The sequence below is a fragment of the Staurois parvus genome, unplaced genomic scaffold (genome assembly GCF_062004578.1).
Source record: "Staurois parvus isolate SC_StPar_1 unplaced genomic scaffold, SC_StPar_1.0 ptg000047l, whole genome shotgun sequence".
Classification (NCBI taxonomy): domain Eukaryota; kingdom Metazoa; phylum Chordata; class Amphibia; order Anura; family Ranidae; genus Staurois; species Staurois parvus.
Window position 1 is genome coordinate 3,718,916 of NW_028317843.1, and position 17,105 is coordinate 3,736,020.

The window sequence follows — 17,105 nt, forward strand, 5'->3', positions numbered from 1 at the left end:
CCCATTTACAGCTTTTGAACATACATGAATACATGTACACAAGGTAGCTACTGTTTTAAATTATGACAGCTGTCCTATGCAGGGAACTGTGCGTGTATTTCAAGGTTTGTCCTTTGAAAGGTTTCAGTATTGACCAACTTTACCATGAGATCACCCTTGAAAAGCATGATGGACAGCTATGTATTGACCATCTAGGCTGCACATGCAGATGTTTACTTTAGGAGACAGTTGGACAGATTGGGGTAGGGCGTTCCAGAGGATGGAAGAGGCTAGGGTGAAGCCCTAGAGGTAAGCATGGGAGGAGGTGACAAGAGAGCTAGAAAGCAGGAGGTCTTTGGAGAAATGAAGAGAACACTTAGTTTGGTATTTTGAGGCTAGGTTAGTGATGTAGTTGGGGGCCAAGTTGTGAATGGCTTTGTAAGTTGCTGTTAGTATTTTGAATTTAATTTGTTGGGTGAGCGGAAGCCACTGGAGAGATCATCAGAGAGGCATAGCAGACACTGAACGGTTGGTAAGGTGGACGAGTCTGGCAGCATCCATGATGGATTGAAGAGGGATTTGCCTAAGTAAAGGTAAGCCAATGAGAAAGGAGTTGCAGTAGTCGAGGCGATAGGTCACCATGGAATGAATTAAGAGCTTTGTGCTGTCATTGATTAGGAAAGGGCATATTTTGGAGATTTCGCAGAGGTTGAGGTGGCAAGCTTTGGACATTGATTGGCTGTGGGGCCAAAAGGATAGTTCAGAATCCAGGATTACACCTAGCACCCTGGCATGTGGAGATGGGTTGATAATTGAGCAATCGATTTTGACAGAGAAGTCAGGAGGGGGGGAAATATTATGAGCTCAATTTTGGATAGACTGAGTTTGAGGAAGTGGTGTGACATCCAGTCTAATGTGTCTGAAGCAAGATCATCTTTGGTTACATATGCTGAGGTAGAAGCCCCAGTAGCAGCCACAATGCCAGACAGACACAGCATCTCAGATTGCCCAGTCGCTTCTGGCCTGTCAGGAGAGGATATTACAGCAAACCTTCGGCTAGAATCCTCAGGACCTGGCGGTGGCACATTAGTGCCCCTTCCTGCTGCACCTCCCCCACTTCGCTTTCAGGAAAACATTACTTAAGATAGTGCAAACCTGTGCAGCTCCACTAGTAACAGAGATCACCATGATACAGCTATGCAAGTAGTGTGCTGAAAAAAACATTCAATGCAAATACTGCCTTACGAGCCACCGAGGGCGGCTCCTGGCTGACTGGTCCACGGGAGTACTCATGTGCTTCTACTGAATAGCCCGCTCTGTGTCCCGGTCACAGGATATTTCTCAGCAGCAGCAGCCACATGTGCTCTGGCCTCCAAATAAAAAAAATATGGCCGAGTTCCGTTTCAGGCCGCGCTCCCTCTAGTGGCCGAAAACAAAAAGAGCAAGCACATTTTGGGAACAACAGTGAGGACTCCCAATGTGGAAACTCAGTCACAAAACTTCTTGTTTTCCCTCCAAATTAGAGCTTTGTTTGTTTCTCTTTACAGAGAGAAAAAAAGGAGATATCATACCAGTCCTGCCGCAGGTCCCTGACTTCCGTCAAGCACCAACCTTCACCCATCATGGCGGGTATTGTCATACAGACCTTCAAGGACTCCCATGCTGAGGGGCTACCACCTTGGACCCATATAGAACACCCCACTGGAAGCTCCTTGGTCAGATTTACAACTGCACAGGGTTCTGTCTGCGCAGGGTCTAGTAGCTGAATTACAGGCAAAACCTCAAGGATTCTTCTCCTTATCCAGCAAGGCTCGGGTGCCATCTTTTTTAGCTCATAGCCCTCTGAATGGGTCAGATGAAAGTTCCTGATTCTCTAATGGAACCATTCTGGACTTTCAGGTATGCTCTAAGAGCACAGCAACACTTTTAGTGACCATCCACCTTACAGACACTGGCGAAAAAACTGAGGTACTTCCTGTATAAGAGGGGTTATATATAGGAGGACCTCCTCTCTGATTGGTCGGCCAGTGTCCATTCACCTATAGGTGGCCTAGAACCCACATAGTCATCAATAGCCTGCTCTGTGTCCTGTGATGTACGAAAAAGGAAAGAGAATTATTTTGCTGAATTTATTTTTTGACAATAAATTTATTGTCATCCTTACCAATTATCATGAAATCATACCTGCCAGTCTACAGATTCTGCTAGGATGATGTACTGTGATCCAGCTGGTGCCGTATTTGCCAGCTTAGTCCTATATACAGCTCGTGGAAGCCCATGAAGATCAAGTTTTCCAAATACACCTACAAACGAAAAATAGCAGCATTTTTATGATATGTTGCAACTTGAAAAACAAGTCAGTATAAGAAATAAAAATGTATTTAGTGATATAGAGGTCATTCGGCACTCACCTAGAACCTTTGATCCTTGATTTGGTCCATCCGGCAATAGTAATTCTGGAGTTGAATGATTTCCTCTTAATATAATATGTAGTTCTCCCTGGAATGAATCAGTCTCCGTTCCTGCTACTAAACTTCCACCCTGAAAAAAGCCAATAAAAAACATAAATGATACCTACAGCTACTAGAATATCTGAACCTTCCAGGGTTAGTCCAAATAAAAGTAAATAAATCTATAAGTGGATTTAGATAGTGAGGTAATATCTCTCAATTCAAGCATTTCAGGGCCCACTGTAATTGTACACTTAGAGAAGTCTAGCCTGCTCACATTCAGATTTTACAAGTTGAAAAGTGTTGATGTGTAATGTCCTGGTCACCAGAGGCACTCAATGTCATAAAAGACCAGATTATCACATATGTTGCTCAAAAATGGGGGCATCATTTGCTATTATCAGGACATTTATGGCCAGCATTACTTCTCCTGCAACCTCACATAAAATAAAAAGCACAAAAGATCCAAAAGGAAAAGTATTCTATATGGTCAAATGTTTGTAGACACCTTATCATCATACTTACATGAATTTGTTGGACATCTCCTTTCAAAATCATGAGCATTAATATAGAGTTACCCTATCCCACCTTTTCTCCAGCCCCCTTTGTGACTATAACAGCCTCCACTCATTTAGGAAGGCTTTCCACAGGATTTTGGAATATGTCTGCAGGAATTTAAGCCCATCCAGACTAAAAAGCACTTGCAAGGTCAAATAAAGAATTTTACTAAAAGATCTGGTTTGGCATTCCAATTTATCCTAAAGGTGTCCTGAAAGGGTTGAGGTCAGGGGTTGATGTAGGCCCCTTGAGTACCTCCTTACCAGATTCATGAAACCATGTCTTTATAGAACTAGCTTTGTGCTAAAGGTCACAGTCATGCTAGAACAAACAAGGGCCTTTCCCATACTCTTGTCACATGGTTAGTTACCACACTTTCCTATTGTGCCTTGTATGCTGTTGCCTTAACAGTATCTGAAACACCTCAACTGAATCATTTGGAGAAATGTCCACATATTTTACCCATATAGGTAGATCCTAATGAAGCTCTGGGTGGAGTGAAATGCATCATCCTATGTGACATTGGCATACATCACTCTCCTGGGTCTCCAATATGGCACCCAGATGCATCATGGCTATTGGATATTGCTTACCATGTGGAAGGATATGAATTTGTGTCACCTTTAATATCACACTGTTGAACTCCCCCATATGTAATGCTTGGTTAGTAGGTGTGAGCAATAAGGATATCATAGCCAAGACTATATACAACTCAAGCAGTTGATACATGAGTCACAGAACCCTCAGAGGATTTCCAGAAGTACTCAGAATGAAGCTATATGTGTTATAAGATTTGGTTGCCTATTCTGTCCTGTCCAATTACATCAAAAAGAATAATGCTCACACCTTTGATGGGTTTCATATTATATCTCCTTTGGCGTGACTAAAAGAACCATGGTGAATGTATGTAGAAGATCCCTATGTGGCAAGAGGATGGATATTGGCAACAATATACAGTATGTTTTGAATAAAGGCTACTTGCAATCATCTTTAAGTGGATAATATTATTTTATATATCAACTATATGGCCTAGTCTGTTCCATAAACACTTCTTATGGCCATTTTTGAAAACTGATAACCAGCATTCAAATATGAAATCTAATTATAAGAACTATTTGTTCTTCAGAATAATCAGATGCAGTACCTTGGATGTCGCTGTTGCCAAGACATCCTTAATATTCAATTTATGATAGCCATGATGTTGCATGTTTACACGTGTAAGCTCTTAAGGGTACACTTTCGAGTGCAGATTTTATTTAGTTATTCTTTATTTGACTGACTAATAGGCAGGTGTAATAGTAAGGTGTGGGAATATGCGCTAGGGCTATTGATTCAGGTATACCATTTTGTATTCATTATGCTTGCATTGTGACAAGAGTTAGAGTGATGCTTTAAATAGATGAAATTATTATGTCTTAAGTAAATGTTATAAGACATGCCAGCATTATTTTCGAGCTTATATGGAAAATTTTAATTGTAACAAGTACAACCGCAAAATGTTACAGGAAGAACGCTAGACTGCAGGTGTCTTCAAAATATCGTACAAAACATAGATAGATGTTCAGATAAGAGATCTGGGAACACAGCCAAAAATGGCAGGATGTACTGACTGAGGTTAACATTTTAACAGTTTAAGAAAAGGTGCACCTTGTCTAGTATCTGGGTAGAAGTTAAAGGTACGCTTTACTATTGGATAATTTGAGTTTGTCTTACTATTGGATAATTTGGGTTTGTGGTTTTTGCCTTTATAAGCTGTAATGTACGTAATAAACTTTGCAATCTTCCTGTATCCTACTTGAGTGTGTTGGTTATGTTGATTGCCCGATCGCGATCGAGCCCGTGCCACACCCAGACGCTGCGCAGCACAGAGATAATATAGAAATAAGAATATAAGGATTCCAGGACAGGGGGAATTCCTAACAGTAAGGTGTCCAGCAATTATTGATAGGAATGGAAGGATGTCTCTGTTCTGCTTCTGAACTGCACTGAAGCCCCTATAAGAGCAGGGTCAGTTCCTTACCTGTATAGATATATAGGTGGCACTGAGGACTGTTGTTTTAAAGGAGGGTGTTGACCCTGCTGTTGAGTTGTTTGTGAGGTTTTTTAACTCCAATTTACCATAAATGATAAGTTTCTGCAAATAGGGGATGTCTATATCTGCTACAACCCACTTGCCTGAAAAAGAAGGAAAACAACATGTTTAACAGCCCCAGCTGTGGTCAGTGTTCTTCACACAACAAACTAGATTTACGTCAATTTCCCTTAACTAAGAAGCAAAATATTTAAGGATTACACAACCTTGTAGCCACATTTTAGTGCAGGGTTGAACATTTATCCTCCCCAGATACTGCTGCTGTTATAAAAAAAAAAAAACTAGGGTTGAAGGAGCATTTAACTACAATGAATCACACGGAGATCCATTATCAAGTACCAGGGCACAGGATCCTGTAATTTCTCTAAGCTGCAGTTGTTTAACTTCATCATTCACTCATAGAAAATTGCCTTATCACAAGTGAACAAATATGTAAACCAACCAGATAGTACTTGGGTAAATTCTTTTTGTCCCACTTTCTGCACTCCATGATGAAACACACTCCTTGGAATTCCCTAAAGACTGGCACAAGCAGATTTTGCGAAAGCGTCTCTCATGCATTCTGAAAGTGGTAAAAATATGCCCAATTCATGTACCTGTCTAGAACTTGGATTTGGCTCATGCTGCACTACTTTTAGAATGCACTTGAGACACTTTTGCAAAATTAGTTTGAGTCCGTTTTTTCCTCTGAAAGCTAAAAGAGAGTTGGTCTTAATTAGCTCCACTTTTCCATTCGGAGCATTCAATGCAACACAATTTAAAAGTGGAGCATTCTAGAACTATCTGAATTTGGTGCAGGAGTCGCTGTTGGAATGAAAAGTGTTGCAGATGTTTCATGAATTTGGCACAATGCATTAACAAAAAGGATTAACGCTAGAAAAGTGGCACCACAGCTTTTGTGAATTCCCCCCAATGTGTCTTCAGACAATAAATGTGTTGTGTTGGCAGGGGTGGACTGACAACTCATGGGGCCCCCGGGCAATAAGGGATCATGGGTCCCGTGTCCTCGCCCACACCCAAAAAAGCCTATGAAAGGTACCAGGGGCATCTCATGGGGCCCCCTACTGACCCCGGGCCCTCGGGCAATGCCCGAGTGCTCGAATGGTCAGTCCGCCCCTGTGTGTTGGTACCCTTCTGACACAAGTACAGATAACAGGAACCTGAACTGGTCTCATCAAAGTCATGGGCCTGCATACTAACACCCCTCCTGCTATTTGAGTACCAGCCTGTATCTCAAGAATGTCAGTACACATAGAGGTCCTTTCTGCTTGCGGTTCTTAATTGGAACATCAAGTAAAGTGAACACAAAAAGTATAAAAAGACCAAACATAGGCATATATGCTAAGGTTTGTGTAAAACATGCAATTGTGGCTTTTTGCTTCTCTGTTCATTTTTGAAGAGTATGTAAACCCAACACATCATATTCCTGATATGTGCCTGCTGTACCATGTACTTGTAAGAAAAAGTATACTATTCTGTTCTTTTGCTTCCTGTGTGTGAAATCCCTGGTGATCCTGCCAGTCCCTCTGCTTTCCTAATAACAACTGATTACACTAGGCATGAGAGCACAACATGGCCAGTTTTCTGGCTGTGCTGGGAACTCAGTGTGCTCTACTCCAACGATCAGACTTTTCCTGACAACCCCCTTCCCCTGTTCAACCATTCACTGGGAAGACCAGTGTGCTGCGGTTTCTCCATCTTCACTTCTCTGTGCAGTTGAGAACAGAGGGAATGTGATCACATAAAAAAAGGGGAAAAAAGTATTTATAATGTTTTTTTTTTTTATCTATACACAATTGCCTTTCATTTCTATTTTAAACTGGATGGGTTGTTTTACAATGTGAGGATTTACATATACTTTAAGCACAGTCAAATGTAAAATACAAGCATGGAGGACCTCTATGTAGAAAATGTAAATACAAAACCTCATCAAAATCACAGATTTAGACATGCTCCAATAGAAAAATATAAATTATAACATTTTTATAACATTTTTATTTATAAATGATAAATTATATAAATGTATAAATTATAAAATTTTTACCTGCAGGAATGATGACAGTTGATCCATTTTTTGGGACAGTATAATTGTTTTCAACAGATGAATGCCAGAAGGAGTTGTTAGACCAAAGACTGGAGATAAAAACAAATATTTGTAGTCCTATGAAACAATAGGCTGTATAATAAGCAATGAGCAGAACTCTACTGCTACAGCTGGGCACAAAGTAGAATCATAATTCCTATTCTATTGATAAAAACTGAAAAAAAAAACTGACAACTATCCCCATGTACACAACATTTCTATATGCTTTAAGCCTCTCATTTTGAGAAGATTCAAGCATCCACTTTTTCTTAATTTGGAACAGAATAGGGGTTGATTTATTAAAACTAGAGAGTGCAAAATCTGGTACTTTGCACCCAGCTGTAGCAGTAGAGTTCTGGTGCAGCTCTGCACAGAAACCAATCAGCTTCCAGGTTTTATTGTCAAAGCTTAATTGAACAAGCTGAAGTTGGAAGCTGATTGGCCACCATGCAGTGTTGTATCAGATTTTGCACGCTTCAGTTTTAGTAAATCAACCCCAAAGGGTGAGGCTAGATCCTCTAAAAGGTTTCAGTGTGGTCAGTGACTGAGCTCAGGAAACACTTAAAAAGCACAATTTTCCATACCCTGTAAAGTGATAGTGTAGGCCTCACCAGAGATGAGTACAATAACTAGGTGACAAGCGTACATCTCTTGTGAGTATTTTGCAAATGTTTGTGAGTATGCAATTAAGGGGCCTACTAACCAACCTGCTTACCCCCGGTGCACACCTAAGCATTTTCTGCAGTGTTTTGCATTTTTCAGAAACGCAGTACAGTCCATTTAACATAATTTCCTATGGGAAAGGTTCACATCTTCACGTTTTCACCCAGTGTGTTTTTTGAAAAGGGTCAGGGAGTTTTTTGAACACAAAACATTGCGTTTTTGGTTCTATAAACTTCAATGGGAATGCTGCAGAAAAGCATGTATCGCGTTTTTGTTGCATTTTTTATGCAACTTTGCCGTATTTTTGATGCGTTTTAAATCTGCCTAGCAACTAGACAAATGACAAAAAAAGCATCAAAAATGTGTCAAAAACGCAAGTGCAAAAACACAAAATGCAATGCAGAAACACCTCAAACACAGCCTGCATAGGTGTGAACTTAGACTTAAGGAGTATTTCCACTTTTGCAGCCAAAGTGGAATAATACCAACCACAGTCAGTGTTGATGGGGGGATGCCTCCTGCAACACTATCATATTCTGTTGGCGGGGAGCCTTCCCGATCGGCGGAACACAATCACTGACTGTGGTTATAGCTGCCGGCAGTGACCACATGCAAAAAATCCCAACAGGCTGGTGGTACTGAAGCCAATCGATGGGTCGACATCAGTACAACCAGCTTCCCATAAATGGATTGAATCTCAGCCATCCATGCTGAACTGGCTGAGATTCGATCCATCTGAGACTGTCCAGAATTTCTTAGAATCAGCCATGACAATCTCTCCTTAGAAATATTGAAAAAGGCAAGAAAGATTTTTTTTAAAATGCTTAGGAATGCTGTGTGTGAATGGGAACAAAATCATTTAGTGGGGTTTTCTTAAATTTGTGTGCAGATGGAAATATCCTTTAATAGTATAGGTGACCCTAAGGCTGTGTTTAATTAATATGCAACTAACGTAGAGTTCCCTGTTTTTTGTACTTTTAGTATGTTGCAGGTAAGTTTAGTGTATGCTCTGTAACAGAGCTCAAGTAACCCATAGAACTCGTCAGTTTTTCTGTACAAGGTTAATACTTCTGTGAGGTTTTTATTACCGTATAAGTTGGTGAGGGGCAATCTAACATTTTAACTACTTCCAACAGAATGGTGGAAGAGAGGGAAACTTCCAACTGTGTTGTAAGCACAAAAACATCTACAGTATGTTTTCTTTTCTTTTTTTTAATAAACAAAACGTAAACAAGAATGACAAACTCTCATGCTGTTTCTAGGAAGAGGAATCTCTGTTTTTGCTCATACTTACTCATACAATGTAGGTGTTGGTGCTATGGTAGGAGGAGGAGAAGGAAGAGGAGCGATGCAGTTTTTGAAGTAGCACTGATAGACCACCAAGTTGACATTTGTGTTAGACATGGTTGTATCCACCTGTCCTGCCACTGCACGTCTGCGGAGCTTGCGTTTTCCAGACACTACAAAAAATCATGGTATTGTTTAAATCTCTCTCTCCTTCTCTCTGTCTCTCTTCTCTCTCTCTCCTCTCTCCCCCATCTCTCTCTCTCCTCTCTCTCTCCTTCTCTCCTCCCTCCCTCTCTTCCCCCTCCCTCTCTCTCTCCCCCCTCCTTGTCTCTCTCTCCTTCTCTCTATTTCCCCCCCTCTTTCCTCTCTCTCCTCTCTCTCTCCCCTCAATATATATATACCTAAATAGTCAGGTCATTGTTTTAAAAACTTTAATTGTTGAGAACTAGTACATTACTACAAAATCCTAAATTACAGTATCTGCCAAGTATAAATACAATTAAAACATATTTCCACTTTTTCAGCCAAATTGGGATAATGCCTGCTTTATATTTGTCACATGTTCCCATGAATGTAGCATAATTTAAAGTGTAACATTTAAAAAAAAAAAATGCTGCTTACCTTTTAAATTATTTTTTACTTGCTTGACCCATTAATGCTCAGCCTCCCAGCACAGGTTTCTAATGCCAGGAGATGGGGTCACATGATCGGAAAGCTCCCAATCACAAGTATAAATCTGGAGCTTTCCATTCGGCGCTGGTAACTGTGCCAGGAGCGCACAGGGCACGCACAGGTCTATTTACATTTGGTATACAAATATGTGGCCTCTCGGAGTCAAGGCCCACCCACTGAGATACTGCATATTTGCGTACTTTCAGCACAAAGGGGTTAACCTACCCAGCTTTGTAATATTAGAGAGCTGTGCAGTATTATTTAAAATAGTTAACCTTGTCTGTACTGTGCTGACAGATCTCATTATCAGCTGTAAACCAGACTTGAACACTGTCTGCCATAACAAGGGAGTATATATCTCATAGCTTGTATTCTGCATATTTTGTTAATACACTTAAGAAAAAAATATTTTTTTTACTGGCTTAAAATCCCACCTAGCTTTGTAATATTAGGGAATGACTATGGAGTAATGTTTAACATAACTAAGTCTGTATTGTGCTGGCAGGTTTCATTATCCATTGTAAACTAGACTTGAACATTGTCTGTCCCAATCAAGGGGTGTTCTGCTTTTTTTGTTAATGCCAAAAAAAAAACTGTTTCTCAAGTCTATCCCTTATCTTCACATTGCCATCTATCCTATAGAAGCTGCCCATAGAGTCTGCTCCAAAGAAATAACTAGGAAGGTAAGACCTATTTTTAATATTTTTAGGTATGCTGTGTAAATGGAAACACAAACATATTTCTGAGATCCATCATTTCATAGTGATCTATGCTGTGAAATGCATTTATCATACGTGAATTAAAAGACATTAAAATCACTTGCAGTTTTCCCATTTAACAGCTCATGCAAGAAAGCACTAAAATGGATGTGACCACAGTGACTACCTACTTTGGTGGCAAGATTTTTTCCCAATAGTTATAGGGCTTTGTCCATCCTAACCTTATAGACCAAAGCTGGCCACGAGGCATCAGATTGTCAAACAACTGTTCATGTAAAAAGTCTTACAAACATTTGTACGCAAATTCTCAAAACATTCAATGACTTGACAAATGTCATTCGAAAGTACTTCAACGTTTTGTTTGCTTGTAACATTTGATTTTGGAATGATTGGACTTTCCCAAACAAAAAAACACAGACACTGACAGAAATTTGTGTAACCCAGAAACATTTTCCATCTTGCACCTTCAAATTTTATTGTCACTGCAGTCAACAACAAATGTTTATTTGACCCCACTAATGACTTAAAAAATTATTGAACATTCTTGAAAAAAATTATGTTACTCATTCTTGAGGATATAAGCAATTTAAGTAACACAACTCAAACAGGCTGTGTAAACCCAGGTACCGTCTGGCCTCAGAAACCCATTGAAAAGAATAGACATTTGAGGTCAAAGCTGAGAAGCGTCATGCAGTGGTAGACTTTGAATCACTTATAATTGCTGGCAAAACAGTTGACTGGCAGTAAAACTTCTGTAAATGGAATTGCTCAGACGTGCTTGGAAATTAGTTGATTGGCAGCCAAACTACTGTAAATGTACACCTACCCAGGTAGGTCAGAGTAGTTGTTTTGTCATTGAAGTACCAGTCTCCATTAGTATTGTTATCATAGCTCAGAGGCTGTGTGGACCCATTACGCACATCAGTTATTGTAAACATATCTGGCTGCTGAGTTAGGTTGTGTGATATCATCACATAGTCCTCACTCTGGAAAAAAATATAAAACATAACATAATAATAAATGTAATATAGTGCAGCAATTATGAACAATAGCTCTCCTAATACAACTAAAATCACGCAACTGTAGAATTCTACAGTTTGAGTATGCAGTTTCTTAAAAAAAATACAATCTCTGGACTAAAGGTAGCATAGTACAATTGTGAAGACTCCTTTCTTCCTCTGTTTGATTATTGGTTGTCTGCTGCCTGATGGCTTTATTAGCCAGCTATCAGCTCATATTGTCAAACTAGTCACGCAAATATTAGATTGGCTCTTTTGGACAATTAGAAAGCCTGCTGAGGCAAGTTTTGAAAAGTGGGAGTTCACAGTCCAGTCTGGTCGCTTCTCTTTCTGAGGAAGAAAAGGTAACAAATCTTGCAGTACAAGAAACTATGTGCTATGGGGTTGCCTTTTTTTAGTGCCTAATCTTCCAATGTACTTGTCTTAAAGCATATTGGTGATTTTCATTGTAACAGAGCAAGTATAGTAATCTCATAAAATGAAAGTAGCTCATGAACTTCCCAGCCAATATCAGACTCAGGAGATGCGTTCTTATGTTCTGAAGTTTAGTCGTGGACTGTTTTTTATAGTTGCATTGATCCAGGTTGGACGAACATAAGTATGTATGTGAAATACCTGGCTGATCCCTGTTGAAGCTGGAAATCACTGTAATAGGCACTACTACTCCAGTGATTGCCACTGGCTTCTGCAGCCTGTGCTGAGCAGCTGACCTGCTGAATAGTGAACATAGGAAGTCCCTCCCTTGGCAATTGAGAGAACAATTTTCTCAGTGAATGTAAAGTGTCCTCTGATTGAACAAGTTGGAGAGGAGGGTTGATTACGAACGCTTTATACGCACATACTTAGGTTGTTCCAAGATGGACCATGGTAAATGTGCCAAATAGTCCATGCCTATAATTCAGCTTTAAATAACAAAACCTTTTTAAGACACACCTTAACAAGACATGAAGTAAATCTGTAGGACTGTAAAGAAGTTCTTAAAATGGAACCCATCAAAAGCAGGAGATGCCATTTCTAACTTGTTTTACAAAAAGGAATGCTTCAGGGCTACCTCAAGTAGTGATCTGGACAACTCTTCCTGACCAGCTTTGCAAGACTGAATGTTATGTATTAGCAATTTGTAGCAGTCATTGGCCAAGTTTAGAAAGGTACATCTCAATAGGAGCTCAGTGACCACTTTAGTACTGGACCTAAGTTCTAACTTTCAGTTAGAGTGTCATTCTATTAATAAAATGCTCTACTTAAGGGTATTCTATATTACCTCTTTAAAACACTCATAGGCCTCATTCACACTATCACATACATGCATTTACCGTATATGTGCATATAGGACATTTCCAAATGCATATAAATGCATGTAAACATGGCACTACCCTCTTAGAAGTTGCTGTAATTTGGGTCCCCCTAAAGTCCTGCACAGTCAGGTAACACGCAACTTCAACACAGGCTTGTATCCAGGAGACATTAACCAGTGCTTGAGCTTGTTTTTTGGATTTTATTAGGGGATTTAACTTGGATGGAGTAAGTGGTGTATGGGATGCCCAAGGGTATAGCAGCTGAGGACAAACTTCCTGGAACAATGTACAAGTCCCTAGCCAAAAATCCTCTTTTTAGAGAGCTAGCCAACATCTCCTGTAGTACTACCCCAGACCCCAGATTCTCCTAATCCAGCTGCCTGAAGGAATCCCTGGACAGGGGATCCAGTGCCTGTCACTGTAAATGTAAGACAGTCCCAGCTAATCCAGTTTCCTACTAGAGTTCTCCTTCCCTTTACTGGCCCAGGGGGTGTAGGTCTACTCAGTCAGTCCTCTGTCTATGAGTGGATGGGTTGGTAGCTTCTACCAGGCTTTCTAACTGGGCCACTCCTTCCCTGCTGCACAGGTGGTCCTGTCTCTGGGGGCCAATGAGGCGCTGAGCTTTCCTCCTTTCCAACGTCCCTGCCTGCAGGTAAGCCCCTCTCCATTTGGACTTCCTCCCAGGCTCCCACCCTCCAGCCTCCCTTCTCAATCTTCCACCCGAACTTTCTCCTTTCCTCTTCCTATCTGCTGAGCATGCTCAGTCACTCTTAAGGGCTGTCTTGGCCCCAAGCCAAGCCTCCTGTTGCGGATTGGCCAGGATCCCTTTAGAGTGCAAACCAACCACTCCTCACTCCCTCCCACTGGTTTCTCCAAAGCTCTAGTGCAGGGGAAAATTCCAGAGAGCTGATCTGCAGAGCCTCTCATCTCCTGACCGAAATTTGACCCCTCTGACTATTACATCTGGGCTGCTACTCAGTCCTTCTAACTGAAAATTAGACTGTAGCTCCCCCTAGCTACCTAGGAGGGTGCTACTTAATTAGTTTAAAGTGGCAGTTAAGTCCGCCTTTTTAACTTGTACCAATAACCTATAATAAGGCTTACCTGTAGGTACAGTGAATATCTCCAAAACATTCACTGTTTAGGAGATATTCACAAAGCATGCAGATGGTGCCATCACTGGCACATGCACTCTGAAGGGATGGCCATATCCGTGCCATACCTTCAGAGCTCCGTGCCATGGCTCCTGCGCACACGCAGAAGAGTGATGTAATCGTGGCACCGCCCATTCATTGAGTCAGTCTATGAACATGGAAAAAAGACCGGGGTCCAGTTTTTAAATGTTATGTTGGTGGCGGTTTACTACCGCTTTAAATACACACTGTGGGGATAATTTACTAAAAGTGGCTAGTGTAAATTCTGGTGCAACTCTAGAATAGAAAACCAATCAGCTTCCATGTTTTATTGTCAAAGGTTAATTGAACTGAAGCTGAAGTTAGAAGCTGATTGGCTACCATGCACAGTTACACCAGATTCTGGGTGCTCCAGTTTTAGTAAATCTCTCCCCATGTGTTTACCTGTGTTTAGGTGTGTTCAGTTTAGCTGTATTTAACCATTTCAATACCGTGCAATTTTACACCTTCCTGCCCAGGCCAGTTTTCACGTTTCAGCGCTCTCACACTTTGAATGACAATTGCGCGGTCATACAACACTGTACCCAAACTAAAATTTTATCATTTTCTTCACACAACTAGAGCTTTCTTTTGGTGGTATTTAATCACTGCTGGGGTTTTTATTTTTTGCTAAATTAACAAAAAAAGACCAAAAATTTTGAAAAAAAACACGTTTTTCTTTGTTTCTGTTATAAAAGTCTACAAATAAATAATTGTTCTTCATAAATTTAGGCCGAGATGTATTCTACTACATGTCTTTGGTGAAAATAACCCAAATTAGGATGTATTTTTTAGTTTGTAGGAAAGTTATAGAGTTCACAAACTATGGTATAGATTTGAATATTGATCAATCCTGAAGTACTGACGGCCAATCTAATTTCTTGAGGTCCAAGAATGTCAGAATAGTACAGATATCCCCAAATGACCCCTTTTTGCAGAGTAGACAGTCCGACGTACTTCATAAGAGGCATGGCGAGTTTTTTGAAGTTGTATTTTTTTTGTCATAATTTTTCGGAAAATGAAAAAATTAAAAAAATTATTTTCACAATTTTTTTTTTTACATACTGTCACCAGTGCAGTACAGCATCATCATATAACTGGCATGGCGGTGAACAGGGACACTGACTGGTGACAGTATGAAAAAAAAATATATATATTTTTTTTTTTATTATTATTTTTAATTTTTTATTACTTTTTTTATTTTTTTTAAGATTTTTTTTTCATATTTTACTGTGACCAAAGTAGTACAATGTTACCATAGTAACATTGTACTACTTTGGGGAAGTGATCAGTATTTTTTTTATTTTTATTTTTTTTACACAATTTGCTTATAGCAAAGAATTACTTTGCTATAAGCAAGCATTTACCAGAATGAAATCGATTCATTCAGTTTTTTTTTTTTTTGTGCTTAGCTGTGATTTGGTCACAGCTAATCACATGACATGTGCGTGTGACCTGCTGTGACCATTCACAGCTAGACACTAGTATACAATGGATGGCATGAATGAAGCCATCCATTGTATACAACTGTCATGTGACCTGCTGTGATTGGTCACAGCAGGTCACATGGTACCAGCAACGGGGGCTGGTACTCAGATCTGTCATCGGCCGTGTCCGAGGTACACGGCCGCTGACAGATCGCGCCGCTGTGCCGCTCTGCAGTTGCGCGAACTGAGCATGTGCGGGAGCACGCCAAATGGCGTGCACCCGGAATGCAGAATCACTTTTGCCGCCGCCAAACGGCCATTGGCCGGGCGGCAAATGGTTAAAGATATAGAATTTTGTGTGTCAAAGGGCAGATTAGATACTCTGAATGTGCCTAAATGCAAATGGGGAGCACAAAGTGTTTGTATACTTCCCAGGTACTTCCTATTTAAAAGAAAAATAAACCAAATGAGGGAGGCTAATGTGAATGCAGCTTTACAGTTCTTATTATACATTTTGTTTAACTGCTAATTAACTATATTTGTTTACCTTAAATCCATAAAAAGTGGCAGTGTATGAAATATTTGTGATGAAATCCATATTTCTAAAATACCAATTGAAGGAATTAGCATTAGGCAGTAAGGCCATCCATCCATCCTTATGCGTTAAACGTAAATGTAAGCAGGGAACAACAGTGAGACCTAAATTGAATATAACATATTAGGGGTGAAAAAATACTGAGATCTGGTCAAAAGAGTATTAAAAGGGAGGGGGTGAAAGAGAGAAGAAAAATGAAAAGGAATAGTAACTAAAAAGGAAAAAAAAGAAACAGAAAAAGGAAGTGGAAAAAGAAAAAATGAACATGACAGTGCTGAAAAAGGGAATGTAAAGGAAATGGAAATAGAAAACAAAGGGAAAATGAAAAGTAAATAAAGCAATATAAGAGAAAATAAGTAAAAAAGGATAAGGAAAATAAAAGGAACAAAAATATAAAAGAAATGACAATGTAATAAAAAGAAAAGCTTTAAACCTAACACATGCAGCTATTGGGAATATTTTACATGATTACCTAGCACTTACTAGGAGTCTTTTTTTATTGTGTAAAGCCAATATACCAGAAGACTCACCAAAGGAATTGGAAATTATGACATCTTTCCAGAGAAGAGAAGATGGAGATGGGTTATTAAATGCCAGTCGGTGGAAACTGACAGTAGAGTTACAGACAAAACCAGGGAAACCAGCACTCCAATCACTATGTTGACTGCACTGCGATGGGTCAAGCAGCCCGCTTGCTGGTACCACTTTTGCTCCTGCATTTCCTAAATGAAGAAAAATGTATTTCATAATTTCAAATTTGTAAGAAATATAAAAGCATTATGAACTCCTTGATTTTAACCCTGAAAATGCTCGGATTGGCTTGTGGGATACAGATATTCAGAGCCTTTTTTACCTACTCACTGTAGGAAAAAGGTAGGAAAAGCTTAGAGCAGCTTTGTCAACCTTTCTGATTCCAGCACTGGCTTCTACACACTACATTTCAGGGTAACCACCCTGCTGAGAAGCTGATGGAGAATCTGACCATTTCCAAATAAAATATACTGTATAGGTTTCTGGATACCTGATCATCACACCTATATAAACTTGTTGGACTTGATGTTTGAATATGGAGTCTCTCCCCACCCTCATTGGCA

General features: G+C 39.9%; 1 protein-coding gene across 1 annotated transcript in view; it reads right to left on the reverse strand.

The window, feature by feature from the left end:
* Positions 1–17,105, reverse strand: part of LOC149470394 (fibrocystin-L-like) — a 209,947-nt gene that overhangs the window by 49,243 nt on the left and 143,599 nt on the right. The window contains exons 50-57 of the mRNA XM_089664463.1: positions 16,542–16,733; positions 15,964–16,115; positions 11,330–11,489; positions 9,126–9,285; positions 7,124–7,212; positions 5,008–5,162; positions 2,391–2,520; positions 2,164–2,282 (exon numbers count right to left, since the gene is read on the reverse strand). Of these exons, the coding sequence (XP_089520589.1) occupies positions 2,164–2,282; positions 2,391–2,520; positions 5,008–5,162; positions 7,124–7,212; positions 9,126–9,285; positions 11,330–11,489; positions 15,964–16,115; positions 16,542–16,733 (1,157 nt within the window). The remainder of the gene's footprint in view (positions 1–2,163; positions 2,283–2,390; positions 2,521–5,007; positions 5,163–7,123; positions 7,213–9,125; positions 9,286–11,329; positions 11,490–15,963; positions 16,116–16,541; positions 16,734–17,105) is intronic.